This window comes from Papaver somniferum, chromosome 2 (assembly GCF_003573695.1).
Source record: "Papaver somniferum cultivar HN1 chromosome 2, ASM357369v1, whole genome shotgun sequence".
NCBI classification, from domain to species: Eukaryota; Viridiplantae; Streptophyta; class Magnoliopsida; order Ranunculales; family Papaveraceae; genus Papaver; species Papaver somniferum.
In genome coordinates, this window is record NC_039359.1 from 68,354,063 (window position 1) to 68,381,372 (window position 27,310).

At 36.4% G+C, this 27,310-nt stretch overlaps 1 protein-coding gene, 1 long non-coding RNA gene and 1 pseudogene across 3 annotated transcripts; 1 reads left to right on the forward strand and 2 right to left on the reverse strand.

Moving 5' to 3' along the window:
• Window positions 1-7,060: 7,060 nt before the first annotated feature.
• LOC113353470 lies at window positions 7,061-9,815 on the reverse strand. The gene is made up of 6 exons (XM_026597058.1): window positions 9,303-9,815; window positions 9,090-9,193; window positions 8,879-8,995; window positions 8,107-8,636; window positions 7,803-8,007; window positions 7,061-7,613 (listed from the first exon to the last, which is right to left on the reverse strand). The coding sequence occupies exons 3-6, from the start codon at window positions 8,939-8,941 to the stop codon at window positions 7,080-7,082; spliced, it is 1,332 nt and encodes a 443-aa protein (XP_026452843.1). The 5' UTR covers window positions 8,942-8,995; window positions 9,090-9,193; window positions 9,303-9,815; the 3' UTR covers window positions 7,061-7,079.
• Window positions 9,816-16,002: 6,187 nt separating this feature from the next.
• LOC113347938 lies at window positions 16,003-18,220 on the forward strand (annotated as a pseudogene).
• A 4,200-nt stretch (window positions 18,221-22,420) lies between these two features.
• LOC113347939 lies at window positions 22,421-25,310 on the reverse strand. Of its 2 annotated transcripts, XR_003359338.1 has the most exons (5): window positions 24,665-25,310; window positions 23,834-24,247; window positions 23,183-23,301; window positions 22,924-23,056; window positions 22,421-22,806 (listed from the first exon to the last, which is right to left on the reverse strand). It is a non-coding gene; the product is annotated as an uncharacterized LOC113347939 (long non-coding RNA). The 2 variants fall into 2 exon arrangements; XR_003359339.1 differs by lacking the exon at window positions 22,924-23,056 and having other exon boundaries at window positions 22,447-22,806.
• Between the last annotated feature and the right edge of the window lie 2,000 nt (window positions 25,311-27,310).

A 27,310-nucleotide genomic window follows, 5' to 3' on the forward strand; every position in this document is an offset into this window, starting at 1 on the left:
CCATTGCCTTTCTGTAGCTGTTATCGATGCCAAAAGCATAGCCCAAGTTTCTACAATTAAAGCAGTTGTAATTCCAAAGGTTGAGATAGATCCATTATTGTTCGTGCATTGGAGTCCCTACAAATGAAACCTACATCCGCGAAACCGGGAAGACCCCTGGCCGCTCCATCAGTGTTGATCTTAATCCAGTTCATGTTCGGGTGGACCATCCTACCGGTATTATTGAGATTCTTTTGGTGTTTCTTGAGTGGTTTAGTATTAGAGAATCTCCCGGTAGAACTGGCGGTAAGGATTGTTGCGCCTCCGAATATTTTTTTTGTTGTTTTTGAGCCCACGCAAGGATTTCTGTTGCTGATGTTTGCTTTTATTGGTATATTAGATCATTCCTAACTAACCATAATATCCAAAATAGAAAACAAAAATATTAAAGGACTGATGTTGGTGCTGATTGTTGAAGGATTTGGGAGATGGTTGTATGAGGTGTTAAAGCAAAAGAGAGTGCATTGTTGGGATTTATTGTGTTTGGTGTTTGAGAGAATAAAGTGTTCCAAGATGTAATTGTCGTTGGACAGTGAATTAGTTGGTGAGTTGCTGATTCCGGAGCTAAATTACATTTTGGGAAAATGTCTGAGTTGGTAAAATGGACGTGATGGAGGATAGAGAAGGTTGGTAACCCTTCATTGATTGTTTTCCACAAGAAAAGCTGAATTTTTGGTGGACACGGTAAGGTCCACAAGAATTTGGTGGGTGGGAGGGAGGTATGATTTGGTTGACCATGGGTTAGACATTTGCATCCTGATGAAGTAGTGTATTTTCCCGATTTTGAATGTGGCCAAATAGTTTTGTCTTGGGTGCTATCTTGGGGTAGGTGGATGTTTATAATTTTTTGGGCTACAAGATTAGGGAGTGTATTTATTTTTTCCTGGTTCCAGTTACGAGGGATTGGATCTATGATATCAACTACCATTTGAAATGGGTAACATTGGATTGGATCTAGGTTTGAGGTATGTGGAATCCAGTTGGCTTCTATTGGTATTGATAGCTCATTTCCAATACGATGAAATATCAGTTGTTGCATGGTAGGGAAGATAGATGCTAGTTTTCTCCATTGAGCGCTGGAAGAAGATGGTATATTATTGATGCCTTGTAGAATTGGTTGTGGATCGAGATATTTTTCACTGAACAAACTTCCACAGATGACGTTAGGTGTTCATGCAAATTCCAGATTCTTTTCATGAGAAGAGCCTTGTTATGATCACTACTTTTACTTATGTCTAATCCTCCTTCAAATATTGGTTTTGTTACCTTGTCCCAACCTACAGTACGAAGCTTTTAACTGACGAATCATGTCCCCAGAAAAAGTTCCTCGTTATACGCTATATTTGTTTGGGGACATTGACAGGTAGGTTTAGAGTTTGCATAAGGTGATTTGAGGTGGGAATTAGGGAGGTTTTAATGAGTACTAATCTTCCATCTTGGTTTAGGAATTTTGTCGTCCATCCTATAGCTTTTTGGGATAATCTTTGTAGGAGTGGCGCAATGATGTGGATAGATGCTCTTCCTTGTTTGAATTGGACTCCTAGATAGATTGAAGGTTTTGATGTTGCCGACATATCAAAGAACTGTTGAATATTACTAACCTTTGTCGGATCCAATTTCGGGTGATGAATGATTACTGATTTAGAAGTATTGATTACCTGGACTGCCGAAGTTCCATAAGACTGAAGCAGGTTCTTGAGATGGATATTACTCTGAGCAGAGGCTTTGTAAGTGATTAGAAGGTCATCAGCGTACATTAAATGAATACTGGGTGGTGTTTTTTTTTGAAATGTTAAGACCTTGAACCAAATTTTGACATTGAAGGTTCCCCAAATTCATAGATAAGATCTCCGCACAAATTATGTAGATGTAAAAAGATAGAGGGTCCCCTTATCTAATTCTTCTAGTTGGATTGGTATAACCATGTGGTGTACCATTTATGTTTATTGAGTATGTCACAGTTGTGACACATAACATGATGTAATTTATGAAAATTGTTGGAAATCCCATTTGGGTGAGTTCATTGCGGAGGTATATATGTGTCATTTTTTGTTTTATGTTAGTGTCCAAATTGGTTACATAGTCATCTTTTGGTGCAAGATTAACCTTCCCTACCTTTAATAATAAAACTAGGAATTACCAATAGGTACTATTATAGTGATACTAGTTAGTGGCAGGTCCACCCACTAAAGCCCAGTAAGTAGTGGTCCATAATAAAAAGAAAACATAAAAATGGACCCAATTTTTTAATCCCAGGTCCTGTACACGTGCGAGACAAATCATGTGAAATTTTCAAATACCTAAACTACCCTTCCAATCCTACATATATTTAAGCAGCCTATTTCAAAGTTTCTAAAAAAAAAACAGCGAATTCACATCCGGTTTCTGCTCTATTTCTTCTTGTCGCTTTTGGACTAGGGTTTTTGAAGATTTCTTTAGTGATTTTAACAGGTATGTTGCTTAATCTTTTCTATTTTCTTCTTTCTGCTACAGTTTCATGGAGATGGTTGTGTTCTGTTTTTTTTATGATCTTGTTCGTTTATTCAGTTATTTGGTTAGATTGTTAAGTTTTTAGCTTATTTTAGCTTTCGATTTGATTATCTTTCTGTTTTCTTTTCAAAATCAGTTTGTTTTCACTTTCAGATCGTATTATCCAGCAGTACATATATGACATACTCATTGTTTCTGCTACAGTTTTTGAATCATGTTTAAGATTTGAATTTTGGATCATGGAGATTGGTTGTGTTCTGTTTGTTTTTTATGAATCTTGTTCGTATTTATTAAGTTATTTGGTTAGATTGTTAAGTTTTTAGCTTATTTTAGCTTTCGATTTGATTTCTTCTTTTTTTTCAAAATCAGGTTTTGTTTCACTTTCAGATCGTATTATCCAGCAGTACATATATGACATACTCATTGTTTCTGCTACAGTTTTTGAATCATGTTTAAGATTTGAATTTTGGATCATGGAGATTGGTTGTGTTCTGTTTGTTTTTTATGAATCTTGTTCGTATTTATTCAGTTATTTGGTTAGATTGTTAAGTTTTTAGCTTATTTTAGCTTTCGATTTGATTATCTTTTCTTTTCAAAATCAGTTTGTTTTCACTTTCAGATCGTATTATCCAGCAGTACATATATGACATACTCATTGTTTCTGCTACAGTTTTTGAATCATGTTTAAGATTTGAATTTTGGATCATGGAGATTGGTTGTGTTCTGTTTGTTTTTTATGAATCTTGTTCGTATTTATTCAGTTATTTGGTTAGATTGTTAAGTTTTTAGCTTATTTTAGCTTTCGATTTGATTATCTTTCTGTTTTCTTTTCAAAATCAGGTTTGTTTTCACTTTCAGATCGTATTATCCAGCAGTACATATATGACATACTCATTGTTTCTGCTACAGTTTTTGAATCATGTTTAAGATTTGAATTTTGGATCATGGAGATTGGTTGTGTTCTGTTTGTTTTTTATGAATCTTGTTCGTATTTATTCAGTTATTTGGTTAGATTGTTAAGTTTTTAGCTTATTTTAGCTTTCGATTTGATTATCTTTCTGTTTTCTTTTCAAAATCAGGTTTGTTCTCACTTTCAGATCGTATTATCCAGCAGTACATATATGACATACTCATTGTTTCTGCTCTTAGATTCTGTTTCTTGCATAGATCTCTCACTTTTTTTAGTTTGACCCATCAGTACGTATGTGAAATACTGTATTTTAATACTGTTACATCTTTGTCACATTTGCAGGTTCAAAACATGTCTGATGCAGAGTGTTCCAATCCAAATACCTACTGCTATGCATACATTTACTATAAGCATCATCATTTTGCTCACCTCGTTACTTTTAAGTCTAGTATTGATGACCTGAAATTTCTTATTTGTGAAAACTGGAGAACCTTGAACCCTTCTGAGATTATCATCACTTATGTTGAGAATGGTGTCAAAGTGCCTGTGATTGCTGACTTTCAACTTCATGGTCTCGCTGCCTTGCATTTTTCAAAGAAATCGGCGTTCTTTGAGCTGCATGTGGATTTTCTTTCTGCTGGTGGATGTAGTTCCTCTACATTCAGCGACGTCGACAACAATTCAGAACTGATTAGGGCAGATAGAGATAGTTATGAAACTGATGGAAAAGAAATTGTTAAACCTCTTCTGTCCGATGGGTGGGAGAATGTTTTTGATGATCCTAACAAGCTTTTTCGTGGTGGTGTTGATGCTGTTCGGTTGGCCTGTCAAAAGTATTGTTTGAAGACTGGGTATCGCGTAACAAAGGTGAAGAATGATCGTGAAAGGTTCACAATGAAATGCAGTAAAGTCCCATGCACTTGGATGATCCATGCAGTTGCTATTGATTCTACTTGCGATGTTTTTAGGATAAAAAAGTATGTTGGGAGGCACACTTGTGGAGCTGGTGTGAAGTTGAGAAGTCCTAAAGTATCGAAGAAGCTGGTACACAACCTTATTCATGATCGTGTGATGCACAACCCACTTATCAAGCCTCGCGAAATTGAAGATTATATAAAAGTTGGTGCTGGTGTTAATATCAAATATCACCATGCATATCATGGTTTGGAACGGTCACACCATGAAATTTTTGGGAATGATGTAAAGTCTTACTCTGATCTGGTTTGGTGGGTGAATTCATTGAAAGAAACAAATCCTGGCTCTTATGAGGATTTTCAGTTTAACGATGCAACTCAGACATTTGAAAGGTTATTCATCGCAATAGGCGCTTGTATTGAAGGTTATAGACTTTGTCGACCAATGATTTTTGTTGATGCAACTTTTCTGACCGGGAGATTTAGAGGTACCCTTATGGCTGCTACTTGTCTGAATGGGAATCAAGGCAAGTGCTCTTTGTTACGTTTTAATTGTTATTGTTTACAAGTTATTCACTGCTTTTAATCGTTGGAACTTTTTGAGTATACCATTTATGTACTGAAAAGTTATTGTGTCTAACACACATTAATTCATATATGTAAGCATAAGACCTTTTTTTGAGTACAATATGTCTATTATGTACTGGAAATTCTTAGTCTATTTTCCAGTACATAATATATGTTACGTCTATGAATATAGCAACATATTTAGTGACAGTATATATATGTACTGTTTGTTTTTCCAGGTTTTTATCCGCTAGCCTTTGCATTGGTCCCAGGAGAGGATGTTGACAATTGGGATTGGTTTATGTGCAATCTTAGCAACATTGTTGATGACCGTCCTATCACCTTTATGTCTGATCGTCATGAAGGATTGTTGAGGGCTATTCCTAAACACTTTCCTACTTCCCATCATGGCTATTGTTACTACCACTTGCAAGGAAACTTACCAATCAGGAAATCGGACGAGAAGTACAAAGAAGTTATGGCTTGTTTCAAAAAAGCAACTTATGCTCTCACACCAGCAAGATATGAAGAAGCACTAATGGAAATGGAGTTAATGGGAAGGCCTGGGGTTGCTGAGTATTGCCGCAATATGCCTAGGGAACATTGGTCCAGCGCGTTCTTCACTGGCTGTAGATTTGGTCAGACTACATCAAGCGTTGCTGAGTCCTTCAATAATTGGATTCGGAAAGACAAGAGGTTGCCTGCCTGCGCCCTCGTTGACATGATCAGGTTTGTGTGTGTGTTTTTTGTTGGTGTTTTCTTTGTTTTTGGTTCATTTTTTTTTGTTCAAAATTTATTACAGGTGTTTTTTGTTCCATTCATAGGTTACGCGTTATGGAGTTGATGAATGAACGTCGCGAAATGAGTCTTTTGATGGACCCAGAGAAGCTCACTCCTACCTACGAGGCGTTACTTAAAGAACATATTCAAATTGGTCGAGTTTGGAATGTTACTCAGTCATCTGCGTATGAGTATGAGATTCATTCGCCTAGGTTAGCTTTATCCCATAAAACAACTTTTACTGTACTATAGCATACATGTAGGAGTGAATCATATGTTTTGTTTTTTTGTATTTGTTTGCAGTGCTGCATATATGTACTGCTTTTAAGTTATTTGTGCTGAAAAGCTTTTTACGCATCTGCAGGTCTCACACTGTTGATCTGCTGAACAAGACTTGCACCTGCCAAAGATGGCGTGTTTATGGTTTTCCATGCTCTCATGCTACAGCAGCTATATCTGCCAAGGGTGATCGATACGTAGATTATATCGAAGACTACTTCAAAGTTACAAATTTTCAGCAGCTGTATTCAATTGCTATCAGACCAATCCCCAACTACAACAGGCCAGAGCAGTATCTGCCAGAGGATACTATTTTTCCACCCCATCCACGAGTTCCACCAGGTAGGCCAAAGGGAAATCGTATCAAGAATGCATGGGAGAAAGCTAGGAAGTCCGTCCGTTGTTCCAACTGTAAGAAGAAAACTCACCACAACAAGGCAACGTGCACTGTCATTCCTTCATACCCATGAGTTTTAGATTTTCAGTTCTCCCTTATTAGTTCTATTGGTCACAATGCAGATTCTGTTTTGCGCATCATTTTAAATACTTTTGTTCGCTTTTTTTAGAGTGCTGAAATTATGTACTGTTTGATATCTTTCTGGGACAAGGTACTTTGTGCTCATTTAAGACTCTTTTAATGGTACTTTGTACTGCATTATCCACTTTCAATATTATTGGTTTTCAGGTTGATTTCCAAGTTTGTTCAAGACTTTCTGAGCACAACTATTATGTACTTTCTGTTCAATTAAGACACACCAAACAAAGAGACCAGCTCTGAGATTCATGTTCTCTCCCATCATGATTAACAAATTTAGAGAGTCATATTCTTCAATTGACTCTAATAGCTGGTCTATGTTACATAATACACACCAAAACACTTCATACTATGGACTTTTACCATCCAACATGTCAACATTTTTATAAAGCCAAACAACTGTACATAGATTAAACACAAACACCATAGTTTCGAGAACAATTGTTATCAAAATAAATAAGAATAATTACTAAACTTTGATATTGTCTAAAACAAACTAGCAAACTCTGAATATGTTCTCTATGATAACTTCTACTATGCATTCCTAATTCATATAAGCACTGTCTTAAAAACCTTTTGGAGCATGAATATTCCAGCTCTCCTCAGGAGGAGATGTTGCTGAGAGTATTTTGCATGCTAAAGAGATCCTCTTCTTATGTATTTTGTCCTTTAGTTCTTCTGGGTCTCCCAAGCTCATTCGCACTCCATCAATTACTTCCTCCTTTGCAACTTTCTTCATGATGTGCATGATATATATTGCACAATCTGGATAGTCTCCCTGTTGAGGTGTTGGGTAACTAATCATCTTTACTCTGCTTACAAGTGGAAGGCGCAGGCTCGACAAGCGTTCATTAATTGCTAACAAGCAGTATTCTGCCATAAGATTAGCATTATCGAGACACTCATTTTTGGATACAGCTTCCCAAGTGTTGTAGTGGAAGAATTCGCCTTTCTCGCATTCATACACAAGAAGCGTCCAATGCACGTTTTGGTGTGACATTGGAATAATAATCTTCCTGGTTCCTTCCTCCATATTCCTGATGGGTAAGAATACAGCAGTGTTTGCTGCTACTTGATGTACTGGGTCACTTAAATAAAACTGAAAAAGAATTAAATTTATCAGTGTAGTAAATATGTACTGAAAATTATAGTGTAAAACACATATATGAAAGCATAATATTTGTTACAACATCAAAAAAAAATTGTTTCGTTTTAGTTTCGCAGATATGCTATGCCCTTTACAAAGACATGATGCATGTTGTTTATCAAGATAAATTGGAAAACATACCCAGCCTGTTGGATCAATGTGGAGTACTGGAATGTACTTTCTCTGTCCATTCACTGGTTGCTCATTATGATATGCTTTTTTCAGTTGGTATTGCCAGTAATTTATAAGATCTCCCTCTAAAGCCCTGTTATGTAGCAGATCTTCAAAGGTCTCTGCAGATAATATGTGATGACCAATCACAGCAGGAGCTTTCCAAGCACTGTTGCTGCAAATTCAAATAATCCAAATCAATTATAAGTTTGATTCTAAACGAAGTACATAAAGTTTTGTTAAAATGAAAGGGACATATCCAAGAGAGACTCACATTGAGGTAGCTTTGTCAAAAAAAGGAGAGAGAAGCGCTCTTTGTTGTGAACTCAAATCCTTATAGAACGGAGATTTCCTTAGGCTCAACAACTTGCGTGCATTCTTCACTTTTTTAGTAAGTTCTTGCAGATTTGGATCACCTTTAGCTTTTCTCTTTCTCACATTCTCGCTATCCTTTTTCTGAACTTTCTCTGTTGGGCAATCTTTTCCAACTGGGTTTTCAGTTCTGGACTTTGTTTTTCGCCTTTTATGTCCCGACAGTCCTTTGCCACTAGCAAACTCAGGATCAACTCTTTTCTGCGGGTGGCTCCGAGTTACTGGCTTCTGAGGGGTGTATGTGATTTTTGGAGTAAGTTTCTTCTCCTTGGCTGAGATAGTCGGCTTTTTCTTCTCCTTGTCCATGACTGACGTGGTCGACTTCGCTATTGGTTTGACTTCATTACTCTTTGTAGCCAGCCTATCTTCGAGTCTCTTGGCAAGTGTTACGTCATCTTCCTCTGATGTTTGACTAACTCCAGGTTCGTTATCCTTCAATATACCATAAACGTAAAAAAAAATGAGAGACTAAAAAAGCAAAAAAAAAATGAACAGAATAGAACATATGTATTCTTGGATTCTTTTCAGTACAGAAGTTATGTACTTTTAGTTTCACTGAGTACATAACATATGTACTGTTGGTTTTTCCCATGTTATTGAACATATGTAACATAAGTGGTCCATTAAGTATTGATAAATTTGTTACTTTTCACTTTTTTGGTAATTATAATTACCTTCTGTAGCTCAGAAAGAAGTTGGAGAGTCTCAGCATATGCTTTAGCTTTTTCGGCGCTCATATTCTTCTTCAGTCGAGCTTCCTCTGCCTTTTCAGCATCTAAAACTGGATACTTCTGTTTGAGAATCGGCAGCATTAGTACATATGCTAAAAGCATCATTAAAAACAAAACATAAATTCATTAAACAGAAGTAGATTTAGGTACTTACAAGACTCTCTAATTTTTAGTAGGCTGTTGCTTTCTGTCATTCTTCATTTTCTTCTTCCTTTCTACTTCATTGAATGGAATGGGATCCCAAGGTTTCCTTATTCCCTGCATTTGAAACAAATCAGACTACGAGCTATTTGACCAAAAATTGATACGTACTGCTGGTTATATGTATCAGAAGGATATATGTACTAGGTTTAGAACATGTTCATACTTCTTGTTCAGGTTGCTGAAGATCAGCTTTCAAACGAGCTTTTTCAGCTGCAGCTAAAACAATTGCAGAGGCTTCATTAAGTGTAGGTGCAGTATCGATTTGAGCTTGCTCATCCGAGGGATCCGTTTGAGCTTGATCTGATGCTCCTCTAGCAGCTGGAGCTTCATTATGCGCAGGCGCAGCTGCAAGATGGATTTGAGGTGGATCAGGTGCACCTAGATCAATTGCAGGCTGCTGCACCTCTTCTCCATTTTGATCACTTGGTCCTAAACCCAAGTCAAAAGTTGGTCTTGAAACTTGTGATGGAGGATCCAGATCTTTAGCATAAAATTTGTCGAAGATTTGAGAAGATTCCATTTTTTCCAAGCTTGGTAAACTACCAGTCGACGGGTACTCCAGACTAAGAATTCCTAAGGATGGATAAGGATCTCCCATAATTTCAGCTTGTAGATATTTTGAGTACTCATCGGTATAAATACCCTTCCCATGGATGGCCAGGTCAATCAGTTTCTCCATCGGCACGGTATGCAGTTCTTTGAGACTCGGCAGCTCACAAACCAAAGGCATAAACTGCATATTCGGCAACATTTCTTCAAGCGATGCACCCTACATAAATGCAATGCCAAACCGTATTATTTTATAGGATGACAAAGTATAAAATTGGTAACTAGTGTAACGTTCAATTCGCTCACCTGTCTATCTCTAAGAGAACCAATTTCCACTTCAATATTACCCAGAACTTGTGTCGCTGCTGTTTGTTGGAGTTCAGCCTTTTCAGTCTGTTATTCAACATAAGGTGATATGTTTTTAATCAGTATTGCAGATATGTACTTGTATGTTTTTTCAGTATAGTAGATATGTACTGACAAGTTTTAGTTTTTTACAAACTAAACTAATACTAGAAAGAATATAACTTACCTGTGATGGTTCTGGCATCTTTTCCTCTTGCAGCTCTTTCACCTTTCGCTCCAAATCAGATCTAGCCCAAATTTTAAACTGTGAAACTTCAATATCGAACTGTGTGAGATTTTCTTCAGAGCCCCCCATAACAGGCATTGTTGGAGTAGCATTTCCCTGTTCATTCGACTTTTCTTGGGTATCATCTGGAATTTCCTGTTCATCCTCTGTTACCAAAGGAGTAGTTGCTGATGGAACGGTGTCATCCAAATCATCATGCCCTTCTTCAGAGCTACTGCTAGATTCTTCTCTCCCGAGTTTGGTTGTGGAGGTGGGTAAGCTCTGTGATATATCATTCAAAAGCTCTTCTAGGATACTCACATCAATGGGGAGGCCGTCCTCTTTCCTGCTCTGTAATTCACACCATTTTTCTGCAATTGTCAGCCTCAAATCTTCATTCTTTACTTCCAAATCCTCGAATTTTTCTTGCCAATCTACTGTCAATGGCACTTCTTCAACTGGAAGCCTTTGAGCAATTTCATTCAACATTTCTTTTTCATACATAGTATATTCATCCTTAAATTCTTTAGAGAACTGGAAAAGTACATATAACGCACACATATAACCAGTTTTTGTATCAGTATAACATATATGTACTCAAATAAATAGTGCATATGACACACACACAATCATTTTGGTCAATCAGAAAACTGCTTTTCTGATAGTGTCCTACCTAAAACAAATCATTTAAGTATAATTATTTATGAAAACACAAATAATTATACTTAAATTCATCAACTTTAATCAGTTTTTTAGATATGTACTGGTGCATCATTGTTTCCTAAACCAAAACTACAAGAAGCATAATGAAATAAAACTTATCCTAGTAATATGTATTGTTTTTCTTAGGGACTTACTGTGTATTGCGAAGCCTCCATATCCTTTAGAAACTCAACAGATATTTCTTTGATGTTCCACCTTGCCGCTCTTGGAAGGTATCGATCATCTGGTAACGTCACTGGTTTCACCAAGTGAGTATGCTCCGCATACAACAACTATGACAAAAATAACATCAATAGAATCAAATACAGAAACTTAAATGACAGTAGAGTAAATATGTACTTGGAAAAAAAAAGCTTGTACTAGATGATCGATACCAACAAATAGACGACACAACCAGTGATGTCCTCGGGAGTGTTGTAGTTCTGATTGATTTTCTTCTCTAAGAAACTATGTATCAGGTCAGGCCAAGATACATTCTTTGACTTCTCAAGATCATCAACTAAACCAAAGTACTTTTCTTTGAGTTTATGAGCATCTTTTGTTGTAAAAAACAAAGTAATACACATAAACAGGCATAATAGCTTAACCATATCTTCAATTGTTTGTTCAGTTTCTACTCTTGGTATCCTGTACTCCATATCTTCATCATCTTCACTATCGGTTACTTGTTCATCATTGTCATCATCACTGTCTTCGCCACCTTCAGATTTACAATTCTTGATACCAGTACGCTTGAGCAGTTTCAAGATGGCATCTTGTAGCATTGGTCTTGTAACCGTGTTGCTATCACCAAAGTGTCTAATGTAGAATGGTTTCTGCCTCCATCCACCACCTACCATCAAAAAGGTGTCATCAGTTCTTCTTCCTGCCATTCTTGGAATTCCAAACATTACACCCATTTTTTCTGGTGTCGACGTGATAATGTGTGTTTCACCTCTTCTAACAAACTCAAATGTGAGCTCATTCTTGACTCGACCCCTTTTGTAACACTTCAAGTACTTTTTCACTGCAGCTTCCAACTTTTCCCAATGACTTTCTGAGTACTTAGTGTGCCAGAACATCAAAAACATCTGTCCATAAGAAGATTCGGCTATCTTTTCCAATGTGGATTCACTCAAAGTATATTTACTCGCCTTCATTCTGGAAACCAGGCTATGTAATGCTGTGAAACCAGACCTATACAACTTCCTAACAGATTTTGGCACAACCTTACCTGCAAAATTTAATTGGTTTTATTTCAGTACAACATTTATGGACTACACATTCATCATCTCAGAAACACAATCAATCACTATTGTCCTTATGTACTTCATATCCAAAGATCATTATCACATAAACAAAGAAACAGATGAATTTAGAGTACATAAACACTACAATGTCTCAGTTTTTTAGTAATGTACTGCCAATTATGTGCCAGAAACACAAACAGTGGTAAATAGACACATAAACAATGTTACCCATTCACTACTGGACTTATGTACTGCCAAAAAACAACCTAATTAAGAAAAAACCTCAGTATTTGATATATGTACTGCTGGCTCTATGTATCAGAAATAAAATGAAACAAATTGCATATCACTTTTGATTCTTATTCTACAGTTTTATAGTTATGTACTGCCAATTCTAAGTGCTAGAAACACAAAGTAGAAGTTGCATGTAAACTCTGATAGGTTTTCTGAATCAGTACCTTTTTTCTTCGATTTCGGTGTTTCAACCTTTTTACTCTTTTTTCTCTTTGATTTTCGTCTTGAAATTCTTGAATCGTCTTCTGATGTTCTAGGAGCAGTGCTATCATCCATTATTGTTTCTTCTTCTTGGATTGTTCTTGTGATTTTTCTTGTTTTAACCATTATCGGAAAAGAAGAGAAATTTAGGTTTAGGGTTTTTCAAACTAGCAAAAATCTCTGAATGATTTTTGAGATCTGTTGTCTCAAAAATCTCTAAATGAATTTGGTTTTTGATTCTCTGAATTCTCTCTGTAAAGAGAAATTTTTTTCTCTTTGAAAACCGTAAGAAGTTGGTGGTACGGGAAAGACAAACGAATGATTTTTCTGACCGTTTCAGCGGTTTTGTACGGGAATAGATAGTGGGTGCATTCTTCACACGTGGTAACTACTAGGGTAAGCTCATCATTTTGCTCTTTTCAAAATATTATGGACCTAGTGATAAGTCTAAAACCCGGTTGGACCCTATTATAACTAAATATATGGGCTTAGGACCAAACAGCAAATTTCCCATAATAAAATATAAACTGGGCCGGACCTTTAGTAGTTGTGTCTAGACAAGTGTATGGATCAGAGATTTAGAGAATTATCTTATGCGCATGGTGCCTTTGGAAAGGTTAGAAAATTGTTGTTTCATAAAAGTTTGAAAATTGAGATTGACAGTGGGCTGTACATTTTTTTATAAGCATATAATTTGGAAACTCATTCACCACCGTATGAAATTTTGGTTGTGCTTTTCCAACTAATTCGCTGTAGTTGGCATCAAAAGAGTTAAGTGCATGGCTGACATGAATGTAGCGCCAAGATGGTTGCACATTGGCTTATGCCAAGTTGACTGTAGCATGATGTTTGCTGGTTGATTGGCCAAAGCTGTCATCTATGAAGTGTGTGTGCATCACACGCATGCCAGGGCTAGATAAAGTAGAGACGGTTACAAAGGGTATTTATAACCGAGTTTGGCATATCCTAACCGTCCAAGACAAGTGTGGCTCAATTTTGCAAGCCAACACTAAAGTTAGCAGTTAAAAAGGAAGGGTGGCGGTTAGGTGAACTGCCTGTGGACATATGGGTGTTCATAGGTCGTGCAAATGAGTTGCACACGGATTGACTTGGTTCTTGGCATTATAAATAGGACAGAAAACCTTTGTAAATGCAAGTCTTTAAGTGTAGAGGAACCACATTGCAGCAGAGAGTGTTTTGTTGTAAGCTTAGAGTGAATAAGTTTGTCCATTTGTTGGACTGATTTTGCAATCTTCCCCTTAAGCTAATGAAAGAGAGTTTGTTGGCTTGGAATTGTCTATGTGTTCATCTGATTCGAAAATACTCCCTAGGTTTTGTGTTGCATAATCATGGCATTAACCCCTCTTTATAGATGCAAGTGAAGGAAAAGAGAAAATCTAACTAAGCCTTTCGTTACATAACTCAGTGAGGCTGGCTATTTGTATAGGTGCAAACTTATAAGTCTGAAATACGAATGGGTGATAAAAATCATTGGACTACCATATTGCCTGATCATAATTACACAAAAATTCGCTTGGAGCATTTGCAAGTACGACACTAGACCATATTGCCAATTTTCTTTTTTGTTCAATACATAATATAGGTTACCCTTTTTGCGTCATTTTTTTTTGCCATACTATACGGCGTGTGCCGATTGTCAACAGGGAAAAATCATCCGGCATAAATTGCTGGAGGGTCCCAAATAGTTCCATCATTAACCGCTTCCACGTTGTCTGCACACCTCTAAAGGTTAAAACTTGTCATCACATGTGTATAACCAACCAAGTGTACGAAGCAGGAGTTATGACGATGACGTCCACTATTTTCCCCCAACATACTATATTTTAGAATGCGACGACGAGTTTCGACAAGCGCACTCAGTCTGGTTGAATTACACTGCCAACAAGTAAGAAACAAAACATTAATACAAGAATCCGTGGATGACAAAGCCGAGCTATGCCAGCCACCAGACAGGATGTTGAGATTATTAGTCCCACATTGTCTGGGCAATCTAAATCCTGCGGTTTATAATCCTTTGGACCTCTCCATAAATTGCCAATTGGTTTTGAGTTGGATGCACGTATTCTAACATGGTATCAGAGCAGGTTATTTGCGACGAGTCATTTGATCGCGCCTTTACTCCGCGTCACCCGATTTAATTGTCCACGTATTAGACCCAACGAGGCTACACGTGAGGGGGCGTGTTGAGATTATTAGTCCCACATTGTCTGGGCAATCTAAATCCTGCGGTTTATAATTTTTTGGGCCTCTCCACTCATTGCCAATTGGTTTTGAGTTGGATGCACGTGTTCTAACACAGAAAAGCGCATGTGTAACACATGTATTAGAAATATTGACTCTACACGTTATAGAGGATCTGATATCCCGAGATGCGAGATTTTTATTCTCGAGACGTGAATTAGTCGTGTACTGTTGTAGTAGACAACCAAAATAGAAGCAGTTCGTGTAACACATGTCTTTGGAAGGGAGACAGCACATCCCTCAATTATTAACGAGGAGATCGATTCTATTGCCGACTACCGAGTAACTTGCCAACTATTTTGGTAGTCTAGCAGATACTTTCACATGGTTGTATTATGCAAGATTGCTAATAGGGGCACCGATTTTTTTGGGGCGTATCACATTATATAGGACAAAACAACCATTTGTTTTTGGGTTGGTACACATCCAAGTAAATTGACACCCCCATTAGCAGCCTTCGTAATTTGGGTTGGTACACTCCCAAGCAAATTGACAACCCCATTAACAGCGTTCGTATTATGGGTCTGGTTGTGCTGAAAAAAAATCAGTCGTAGGCTTGTGCCCTATAAGCACTATTAGATTCTTTTTTTTTTCTCTTTAAATATATAGAGATTTTGAAACACCGAAATGCCAAGTGACACTAAATTACTCCATTCACCTGTCATATAAAATTTTGTAATTAAACTATTATTATAACTGATTATTTGCTAGCTTTGATACATTATGATCACACGTCAACCAAAAGTTGAAAAGATTTGTCATATCTGTCAAAAAAAAAAAAAAAAAAGTGGGACCATTGTTTGGCAATTTCAAAAAATAATAATTGTGGCAATAGGAATTCAGTAGTTACATAAATTTATGAAGTTGGTAAGTTTTTCTCTAACATGTAGCTGGGATTGTGTTCTTCATTTTTGAATCTTTTCAATGTCAATGTAATAAACAAACGTGCTTGAAAGTCTCCCTGTAAAGGTTTCTGTATACTATATATATATATATATATACACCCTATTGCTCCATTTAATCTCAACATTTCCAAGTCTCTCTATCTCTTTCCCTCTAAGAAAATTTCGGTGCTACATTCTTCAAACTCTCAGTGCTGCCTGCCTAAATTTCTGTAGCAAAGTAAGGTAGTAATCATCAGAAACTCCACTACTAGATAAATAGATAGAGAGCAGGGAGGGTAAGGAAGTAGCCATGGAAGCAAAGAGATGGGTCTCTTTGGTTTTGTTGGCTTTAATCTTAGTTGGACTATCTTCTTCAGATTTGTTTGTTCAAGATTCAGATCAACAAGTTCAAGCCATTTCTTTTATAAGGTAAATATATTATCTTGTTTAGCTTTCACCATTCAAACATTTTTCATGCTCCCTTTAAAAAAGTGTTACTAAATCTCTTAAATTTACAAGTTTCATTGAATTTTCTCGTTTAGATCTATGGTTTTAATTTTCTATTTTTTAGCTGTTTAATTTAATTCAGAAGTTAAATTAATTTTTTTTATTTTTTATGTTTCAGTGATCTGAAGGCAACAGTTCTTGGATTTTTTGACGGAACATGGCTTACAGTGGAAGACGCAAGTGCTATAAATGAAGAGGTTAAACCCAAACATGTCATTTTAACTCCAAACCTCACGACATGTCATAAGTCACTTTCCGATGCCGATCGACCGGTTTATTGTTGTCCACCAAAACGTGAATCATTAGAACCTATAATTGATTTCCAATTTCCAGACATTTCAGAGCCAATTAGAGTCAGGAAACCAGCTCACATGGTTGATGCAGATTACATCGCCAAGTATAACAGAGCCATAGCCATCATGAAATCATTACCTTACGACGATCCACGCAGCTACATGCGTCAAGCTAATATGCATTGCATATACTGCACCGGTGCTTACAATCAACAAAACTCCAACTCTCTACTCAAAATTCACAGGTCCTGGATGTTTTTCCCATGGCACAGAATGATGATTTACTTTCACGAAAGAATTCTTGGAAGTTTGATCGGAGACGAGAGTTTCGCATTACCTTTCTGGAACTGGGATTCGCCGGACGGTGGACAGTTCTCACCTTCCACCTCAAGTTGCTGATATTAATTACGATTACTTCGAAAGAGGATTAGGACCTGAAGATCAGATTTCAACGAACGTCGCTTTCATGTACAATCAAATGGTGTCTGGCGCTAAAAAGACTGAACTATTCATGGGTTGTCCTTATAAAGCCGGCGAGAATGGGTTTTGTGATGGACCAGGAACTATAGAACTTGCACCACATAATGCATTGCATACTTGGGTTGGCAGTAACTTGAATCCTGAAAGAGAAGATTTGGGAGCGTTTTATTCAGCTGCAAGAGATCCAATTTTCTATGCACATCATTCAAACATCGATCGCCTTTGGAACGTATGGAATGAGCTTCGGGGCCGCAACAAGCCAGCGATTGAAGATCCGGAATGGTTAGATTCTACTTTCTACTTCCACAATGAGAAGTCGCAGCTTGTTAGAATCAAAATCAGAGACGTTCTTGACAGTTCTAAGCTTAGATACGCCTACGAAAACGTCGAGAATGTATGGCTCAACGCGAGACCCAAACCTTCCGTGCCACCAAAGATCGCTCGTCAGGTCTTGAAAATGCGAGAGAATCAGAACCCGTTCTTGGATATCTCTAATCAAGCTGTTGTTGGGTTGAACGGTAAGAGGCTCGACACCACAATAAGAGTGAAGCTTCGTAGACCAAAGACGCAGAGAAGTAAGATTGAGAAAGAGCAAGAAGAAGAGATTATAGTTGTTTATGGAATTGACATCGGTAAGGACGCGTACGTGAAATTCGACGTTTATGTAAATGCGGTTGATGAGACGATGATTGGTCCCGAATCAAGAGAGTTTGCAGGAACGTTTGTGAACATGAAGAGAGGAGTTAGGATAGTGTTGAACAAAGGAGATTTGGTGGTGAAGAGAAAGACAATCTTTAAGGTGGGTATTACTGAGCTATTGGAAGACCTCGAGGCGGACGGCGATGAGACCATTTGGGTCACGTTAGTACCGAGAGGCGGGACTGGCGTCAATACAACTGTTGATGGACTGCGGATTGAATACATGAAATGATGAGATGAAGGTTGTTAAATTTTTTGATATTGATTTGTTATTGTTTAATAGCTATAGTTACGATGAGACTGCTTTTTCTTACTAGTTTCAATGTGTTAATTCGAAAGAGAAATGTAAATGTGTATTATGAATACCATGAAATGATAAACGAGGTTAGGTCAAGAAATTGAAACTGCAGATTTTTTTGAATTTTTTTTTTCCTGATGTTGCCTGCTGCAAAAATGAGGACGTTCGGGACACTCCAACCGTGACAAGGAAAACAAATGCAAATTTAGTAATGGAACCCTAGTTAGTAAGTTCGCGAATGATTCGCGAATCATTCGCGAATTTTTCCGTATCACGAATTTTACCGTCTTATTCGCGTACGTTTGCAACTCCAAACCCAAGTCGCGTATTATGTGGCATTCCCGGATTATTCGCGAACCGTTCACGAATTTTACGTATTCCGAATGATACGTCCGCTTAATTCGCCATAAATTCTTTAGCTTTTACTTTTCAAGGACTCCACTTTTTGGGCTTTACTGCCTTCCGAGCATACACGACCGAATATTAGACGTGTTGTAATTTTTATGAAACAAAAACGACTGAAGAGATTTGAAGGTGAAGGTGAGAGAGATCTCAAACTCACTAACCAAGCATCTAAACCACCATACGACGTCCTCTTGGATAACTAATGTTGTATATATTATTAATATCATCATATTAAGTTTATTTTTTCTTTAAATAACTCACACATATGCATAAAAATTGGTCTATGACCTTATAAATACAAATTATTTGTTATATATAGATACCGAATTTTCAGAGCCGAACTCACATTTATAAATCGAATTATACACGTACGTATGCCGTTCCGAATTACTGACGAATCACGTCCCGTTAACCGAATTTTGGACCGAATCTGGATTTTACAAAACCGTATAATAATCGTACGTTTGCCGTTCCATACGTTTGCCGAATCCCGAATTACTAACTAGGAATGGAACTCAAAAAGAGTCCGAAGTTTTTACTGTTTGCCCTTACGCCGAAGGGATATTGAGCTGGTACCACATATTCAATATTGTGGGTTGGCAGTTAATTGAATGTTAAAAAAGAGGATACGGGTGCACTTTAATTAGTTCCAACTTTACCAGCTGCTAGAGATCCCAGTTTCCACGGACACTGCACATTATTCAAACATTGATCGTCTTGGGAATCTACGGAATATATATATATATATGAAATCAAAGGTAACATGGCCACTAACTAAAGACTCGGATTTTTCTCATTACTTCTTTCGAAACATTACAAAGAAAAAAAAGAACCCACGATCGACATATACCACTACAAATTAGGAATATTATTAAAAAAGCAAAATAAAAAAAATTATGAAGTAATTTGTAAAACTCCTTAGTCAAAAAATTTGGTAATCACTAAATCACCCATGAATATCCCCAAATATTAAGAGTAATTTCATGAAAAAATGCAAAAGTTGGATGATAAATTTGATAGTGATAAATCGAAAACGATGATCAAGAGAAAAGGATAAAGAGAAGGCGGAATAGCATGGAGAGGGTATATAGACATAAGTTAGCACTCCATAGCAATTGTCGTCTATATTCCTCGCATAAAGTTGGACGCTTGTGTATAACAACCATAAGAAATAAGTAGGAAATACCATTAGGTCCTATGAATAATATATTCGAGAAAGTCTAGTCTAATTGACTCAGTCAACTGTCTGTTTGGTCTTTTTTGAAAATATAAATTATAGTTTGGTCTTAAAAATTATGGTTTGGTCCTAGGATGATGTCATGGATGATGTAATTGTCATCTTGTAGTGGCAGAAATACTCTTTTGGATAAGGACCATATATATAGTCAAAAAGTAAGAGAAAAGAAATCATTTTCAGATTTACTTTCTCTCACCTCTTTTTTTTTCTCTTTTTCAGATCTATTTTTTCTCTGGTTTCTTCTTTTCTTGTTGCTACATAGAAAAGATGAAGATTTTCTAGGGTTTAATTTTGCAGAGATGATGTGAAACAAGAAACGATGCTGCTACTGTTGAAGTTCATCGTCTCCATCTTTTATTTTCGTTTTTCGTCAACTGTTGATGTGAAACAAGCAACAAGATGATAAAGACGACGGAGAAACAAGAAGAAAACGATGACGACGATTTTGCTGCTGTTTTTGATGTTTGTTGTTGATGATGATGAAGAAGAAAACGATGACGACGATTTTTTCATGGATCTGCTGATGCTTTTGATGATGATTAAGAAGAAGAAAATGATGACGATGATGACGATTCCATGGATCTTTTGTTGTTTTTGATGTTGTTGTTGATGATGAAGAAGAAGAAAACGATGACGACGATTTCATGGATCTGCTGCTGCTGCTGTTTGAAGACAACGAAGATGATGCTACTGCTGTTCATTTTTACAAATGAACTCTGATTTCTATGGATATTTTTGTGTTTGTTCATGTAAAGAATGAACTCTGTTTTTTTAGGTTTTTATATGGAGTTCATTTCTGGAATGAACTCTGATTTTTTAGGTTTTTTTATATGGAGTTCATTTCTGGAATGAACTCTGGTTTTCTTAGGTTTTATATGGAGTTCATTTCTGGAATGAACTCTGTTTTCTTAGAATTTTATATGGAGTTCATTTCTGAAATGAACTCTGTTTTCTTAGGTTTTTATATGGAGTTTATTTATGGAATGAACTCTGGTTTTCTTAGGTTTTTATACGGAGTTCATTTCTGGAATGAACTCTATTTTTTTAGGTTTTTATATGGAGTTCATTTTTGTAATGAACTTTGGGTTTTTTATGTGATTTCTGAAAAAATAAGAAATTAACAGGAGTTCATTTTGACAAATGAACTACTACAAAAAAATAAGTATAAATTAACACGGAAGGGTACTTTTATCCATTTAATATTTTTAAAACCAAACAGTAAATGTGTTTTCCCAAAGGACTAAACAGACATGGACCCACCTAAAAAAGACCAAACGATTATTTTCCCAAAAAATAAAGAAGAAGATGATGATTTATTGAATTTGGAGTTCGAGCATTACAGCCGGCATTATGTTGGAATACCGACACTAATTTGAATTGAAATTCAGTAGTATTTTGCAAGTATATTTATTTTAGGAATTAAGTATGTCTTTCCTTATTTTGTTATTAGCTTAGGACTCAAGTTATTATCTCTATCTATTCATAGTTTGTTTTAGGTTTATAGCTTTGCTAAACTGAGGTGGTTGATTCCCAATCAAAGAATCAATATTATCTGTTAGTAGTATTAGGATCTTGTGTTTAGGTGCAGGTTCCTAACATCTGGTATCAGCTAGGTTTAGGTCCTCCTTCTTCCTGGAATCGCAAGTTTTCTGTTTGGTTTCACGATAATGTAAACTTGGATGATCGTCTGGAAACTTTGAGTACTTCTTTGTAAACAGTTATTGAGGAGATGTGAGCAGATCGTGCAGTTATAACTACAAAGTTTGAGACCTTACAGGAATCCCAAACTACCATGCAAACCACCCTACTCACTCAGTTGGAGAATGGCCATGCTGCTACGAATCGCCTTCTAGAGATCCTTATTCAATAGGGGCGTGGACACCATGTTCTGAATGAAACCAATGGTCGCCTTAATCAAGGTAATGGTGGTGCGATCATCAGAGGAGGCTCTATTACTTTGAAATTTCCAAAATTTGATGGCGATGATCCTGAAGGTTGGATTTTCAAAGCTGAGAAATATTTCTCTGTCCACGACGTAACTGATATTTAAAAGGTACCATCCGCTGCAGCACATCTGGATAAGGATACGAATTCTTGGTATAAATGGACCAGAGAATCGTTAGGAGAATCAACATGGCAGCATTTCTCTCGTTCCCTGCGTGCTTGATTCGGTAACCGCAAGAACATCGATGCTTGCAACACTTTGTCCAAACTATCACAAACAGGTACAGTTCAAGATTTTATTATTGAATTTTGTGTATGGGATGTCCGAAGCACACCATATTAGCATATTTATTTTGGGTCTTCGTAAGGACATTCACTACAAAACAGAGGTCCTTTAGTGACAGTTTCCAAATTGTCACAAATATAAGAAAACCGTCATAAATAGAGAAAACACCGTCACAAAACCCCATTTGTGACGAGCTACAATCCGTCGTCACTACTGGGAGTCACAAATGTTATTTGTGACGGTTTGAGAGCATTTGTGACGTGTGGTCAACCGTCAGAAGATAGTTTCTTTTATTTGTGACGTCTTGTCAAACCGTCATAAATTGTTTTCTTGCCGCGTCACAAACGGTTATTGTACTCCGGCGCCGGATTTTAGATTCTCAAAATTTTCAGAAACCTTAAGCCATTCACACAAAAATTAAAAAGCTTTCCAAAACTCAGCATCATTCACACTGAAAACTTGTACTTTTCATAACAAATTTTTACATTGTCACACCATAGAAACTTACACATCCGACAGTAAGATGTTTAACTATTTAAAAAACATGATTCTGGGCAACAGAACAACACCCAGATAGTTAAAAAACCTGGTAACTAAAATTATCAACATCCAAAAATGCCCGTGGAAAGTTTGGGACATGATAAGAACACACCTGATGGCATGAAAACAAAAATAAGAACAAAAAATGGATCATTTGTGCATCTAGTGGTTCTTGTCCAAGTTCCATGATGACATTCATTTATCATCCTGCGACTCTGCTTCTCCCTTCCTCATCAGGACCTGTCCAGATACTTGTTATACCAGGCTGCAATGCAAAAAAGTAGCATGTTAGCACCTATTAAATTATCTTCATGTCATTGAAATCTAATGAAAAAGAAGAACAGAGAGAAGTTTATCAATACGAATCCAAGGATGCACGCACACATGTTATCTGCAGAGTTTTATCTTTTATGGAAGGAGAGAAATATAAGTACGCTTGGCAGGAGACTTGGAAGTGAAGCAGAGTTCGTGAACAAAGATAACTTCTTTGAGATAAATCAATAACCAAAATGCACCTGTAAGATAAGTCAATAACCAAAATGCAATGCAGTTCCGATTTTTAAAAAGTAACAACTGGTGGGAAATTATGTGAATGGTTGAAAAGAATGAACCTTATAGATTACAGAACAAGGTATTTGTACCTGTCTTTTCTCTGCATGACGAGCTATCTTGGCTTTTAATTCAGCTTTCTTCGATGAAGCCACCTCACAAACCGAAGACCGACGTGTTACTTTCTCTACTTGCTTCAAATCCGAACCACCTGAAAAAGAGAAACAACAACGATAGTGAGTCAGTCTATAGGAAAACCACCATGCACCAACACCAACAAAACAGAGGAAAAAGCACCAATGGCTCTACAGCAAACCTACAGGTACCTATTACTTTAAATTACTGAAATGGCTTCATGTGCGATGTATCTCGCTGCTAACTCGTTAAAGACAAAACTATGATGAGTATTTGGGTGCCATATCATGATGAAGATAAAACGACGATCACAAAAATTAAAATCTAGTGAAATCGGGATAGCTAAAGCGCACCGGAGAAAGACAGATTATACGAAGTTACTATCATACGAGAAGAGCGGTGAACAATCACGGTTTTTCTCCGCACAGTTAGTCCTCAAACTTAAAAAGTAAATCTTACGGCACCTTACTACTTCACTACTATTTCTGTTGTATGTTTCGCAGACCCACTGAAAGTCAAATAATAACTTTAAAACTTAAAACGACTTGTAATAAGAATTAGAGAAACTAATAACACCTAAAATGATAACAAGGACTCTTGTGATTTACCTGAGTCTGAGCGGTGTTGGTCCATAGTACTTCAACTGCTTGAGTTTAAGTCATATTTGAGCCTGGGATACGAAACTTGAATACAGTTTCTAAGTGCTGCAAAAGCAATCATTATGCATCAATTTTGGTACGAAATAACCAAAGGTCATAAATGACTAAACAAAATTTTAATAAGAGTCGAGCAACATAAAAAGAACAATAAGTGATAACTATATTCCTTCTAATCCAAAATAAGAAGAAATTTTAACTTTGATAGCATCTTTCCTAGATGCTCAGAAGTCAGAACCCATCCTATGAGCAAAAAGCCTGTACTTGGAGGTACTTGAAGAATGTCAAGTTTAAGTCTTTGACAATTAGTACCAGTTCTGTGCATCCGACTATAACTAAAAGCCCTACCGGCGATCTTGTCCATACCTGCAATACCAAACAAGGAGCATTCAGAAGAGAACAACGTGCACACCAGCAGAACAAACTGAGTTTATGCAAATCAAACCCATAGAAAAGAAATTCATGATGTTTACTACAAACCCATCTCATCAATTTCTCAAGAACTCTGATTTATTTGAAAAGAATACCAAATTGAAATTTCACAAAACCAAGCATTAATACAGGAAATGAGAGGCATGCAACACACTTTTCGCTGAATCAAAGGAATATGAATCATTAAGAACAAAGTCTATCAAACAATATCAACAATTTGCTCAAAATAACTTTTTAAATGAAAATAACAGAGAGAATCCGAAGTGTGGGTTGGTTTTGAAGTTGCATATGAACATAAACTCAATAATAAAGGTAGATAACATTACAAAGTTAACTAAGGTGAAAAATTACCCCTAAATGATTCTACTCGAGCAACCCATCACAATCTCCACTGAATTCTTCTCAATTTGGGGAAGAACACATGAACCCTTATTCTTCTCTCTGAATCGAAAATTAGATATTAAATCTTCTCCTTTAAGTTCAACACACAAAACCCATCTTCAATTGATCTTCTAGAGTATCAATTTCATCTTCGAATTCTCTTCTGCAACTCTACTGAAACCCTAATAATATCTCATCAACGAATCTCCACTGAATCAACTTCAAACATCCAATTCAATTACAACCCTTATATTCTTCATCAAGCAGCAACCCAAATCACCTCTCAATTCTAGACAAACCCTAACTCCAAAAATCCTAAATTCAATTCACAGCAGCCTCGACATCTCTTTTTCTTCTTCTTATAATCAATCAACATCGACAGCACCACCAACAATCAATTCTCAGAGATTCAAATACAAACTTCGTTTCACAAATCATCCGCAAAACGAACAGAATGAGAAGAAGAAAAGAAACAGAAAGAAAGAGAAGAAGAAGAAGAAGAAGAAGAAGAAGAAGAAGGAAGATTCAAAGAAAAGAGGATAACATATAAAAGAGGGACGAGACCAAACCTCTCAGTCCTTCAGCGGAGAAAACAGAAGGCAGGTGAAAAAGAAATGAAAACCAGATCCTTTTTTAGAGAAGATAAGGTTGAGAAGTGAATAAAAAAATTATTAAAAAAATTTGGTGACGAGTCATTTACTCAGTCGGAATTCTAGAACTGACCAAAAATAAAAAAGCTTATTTGACTAACCCAACTATTTCCTACGGTTGGTCAAAACACCCTCACAAATAGTCACTATTTGTGACGCCCCTAGAAGAAAACCCTCACTAATAGGACTTAGTTTTGTAGTGAAATCATATCGCTAGATTGACATAATCATTTAAACCTTGGATCCGATATGTGTAATATCATTACCCTATACAGGGACATTACTATCCATAGTGCGCAAAAAACAACAACAAAAGTATCTGTTTCAGAAGACCAAGATAATTTACCATTTCTTTTCCTATATATGTTTGTCTTGAACCCATTTGTTTGAAGATCCATAAATGTGCGATCTTGCTTAAATGGGTAGTATTTTGGATTGCTCATTTCCTTTGTCTTTTCTTTTTCATAATCCCGCTATGACAGTTTACGCTTTTTGTCTGATAAAAGTTTTGGAATCAATAATACTTAGTATTGTCCTAATTCCTATGAATTTTATTTATTTTTCGGCTCACAACCCGCAAAAATTCTAAAAGCAGCATGCTTGGGTGATCTACCTTCATCGAAAGGTCAAGTCCATTGTACTACTTTAGTTGAATGTATATGATATAAATACTGCCTTAGTGGATATATATTAAATTTTGTTTCCATTTAATATTTGTAACTCTATTTTTCCAACCTCTTGACTTATGTGGTTAATTTCCATCTTCTGGGATGCAATGTCTTCAACCTCTTTATTTAGAACCAGATTTGAATGTCTTTTTAGTGAAATTTGTCTTTAGGTTATCCTCCCTAATTGAGGTGATTTGTAGATAGTGGTAAAACTGGTTCGATTCTCAGACTTGTGAAGGATATTAATTAGACTTAAATTATAATATTAAAATAGAAAACTCACTAAAAATTATAGCAAACTCAATCAAAGATGATATCAATACTAAAAGAAACACTGAGGCTAAGATTCCACTATTTTCCAAGTTCAAAGTGATTAAACCAATACTTATATTTATGCAATTTTCTTATTTAATTTGATTCTAAAATATTGCAACAAGTAGATTTTCAAAAGTAATAATCGTAAAATACCAAGTATGAAGCATCAAAAGTCTTAAAACTAAGCATACTCCATCAAAATAGATCATAATCACTCAAATAAAAATCATATTCAATAATAGTTCAAGGCAAATAATCATATAATTATTGCAAATAAAAAGATAAAATAGAATATACCACTTTTTGTTGGAAAAATAGCTTCTTCTATCGCCTCAGCAATGGAGTTTAGCTCCTCATATTAATTATGATCTCAAAATATGTGTTTGTTTCTCAAAAGATGATTAAAAGAGTGAAAAGTAATAACACAGACTGTTTGCAACAGTGTATTGGTGTTGCAAAACAACTGTTACAATGGAACTGTTATAGAAAAACGGTTGCTTTGTCGCTGATTTTAAGACCCTAGAATACGAGTGCCCTGCACAGCTTAATGTTCTTCAGCTGTTAAACAACGACATTGTTCTCCGACTGTTTTCCGTGCGTCAATGTTCTTCGCGTTCTTCTTCTTCTTCAGCAGCAGCAGCAGTAGACACAGAGTTTGGTAAAGCTCTGATTTCTTCTTCTCTGGCTCTCCTTAGGTTCCCAAACTCTCGACACCTCTTCTATATGACCCAAGACATCTATTTATATCAAAAATACCGATTAAATCTCTCCTAAATCTTCCAAAATCTCTTTCCTTCTCTTCACGGCCAAGTTGCAGAAATTTCTTGTTTTAGAATTTCTACGCGTTTCTGAGCTTTCCTTTTTATTCTAAACTCTTCCTTAAATAGATACAAATCTTTGGGAAGGTTTACATCGCTTTAATCTCTCTAAAATTCCCTAAAATAGGTCACACACGTGACTTTCCATATTTTCTGTTGTGAGAA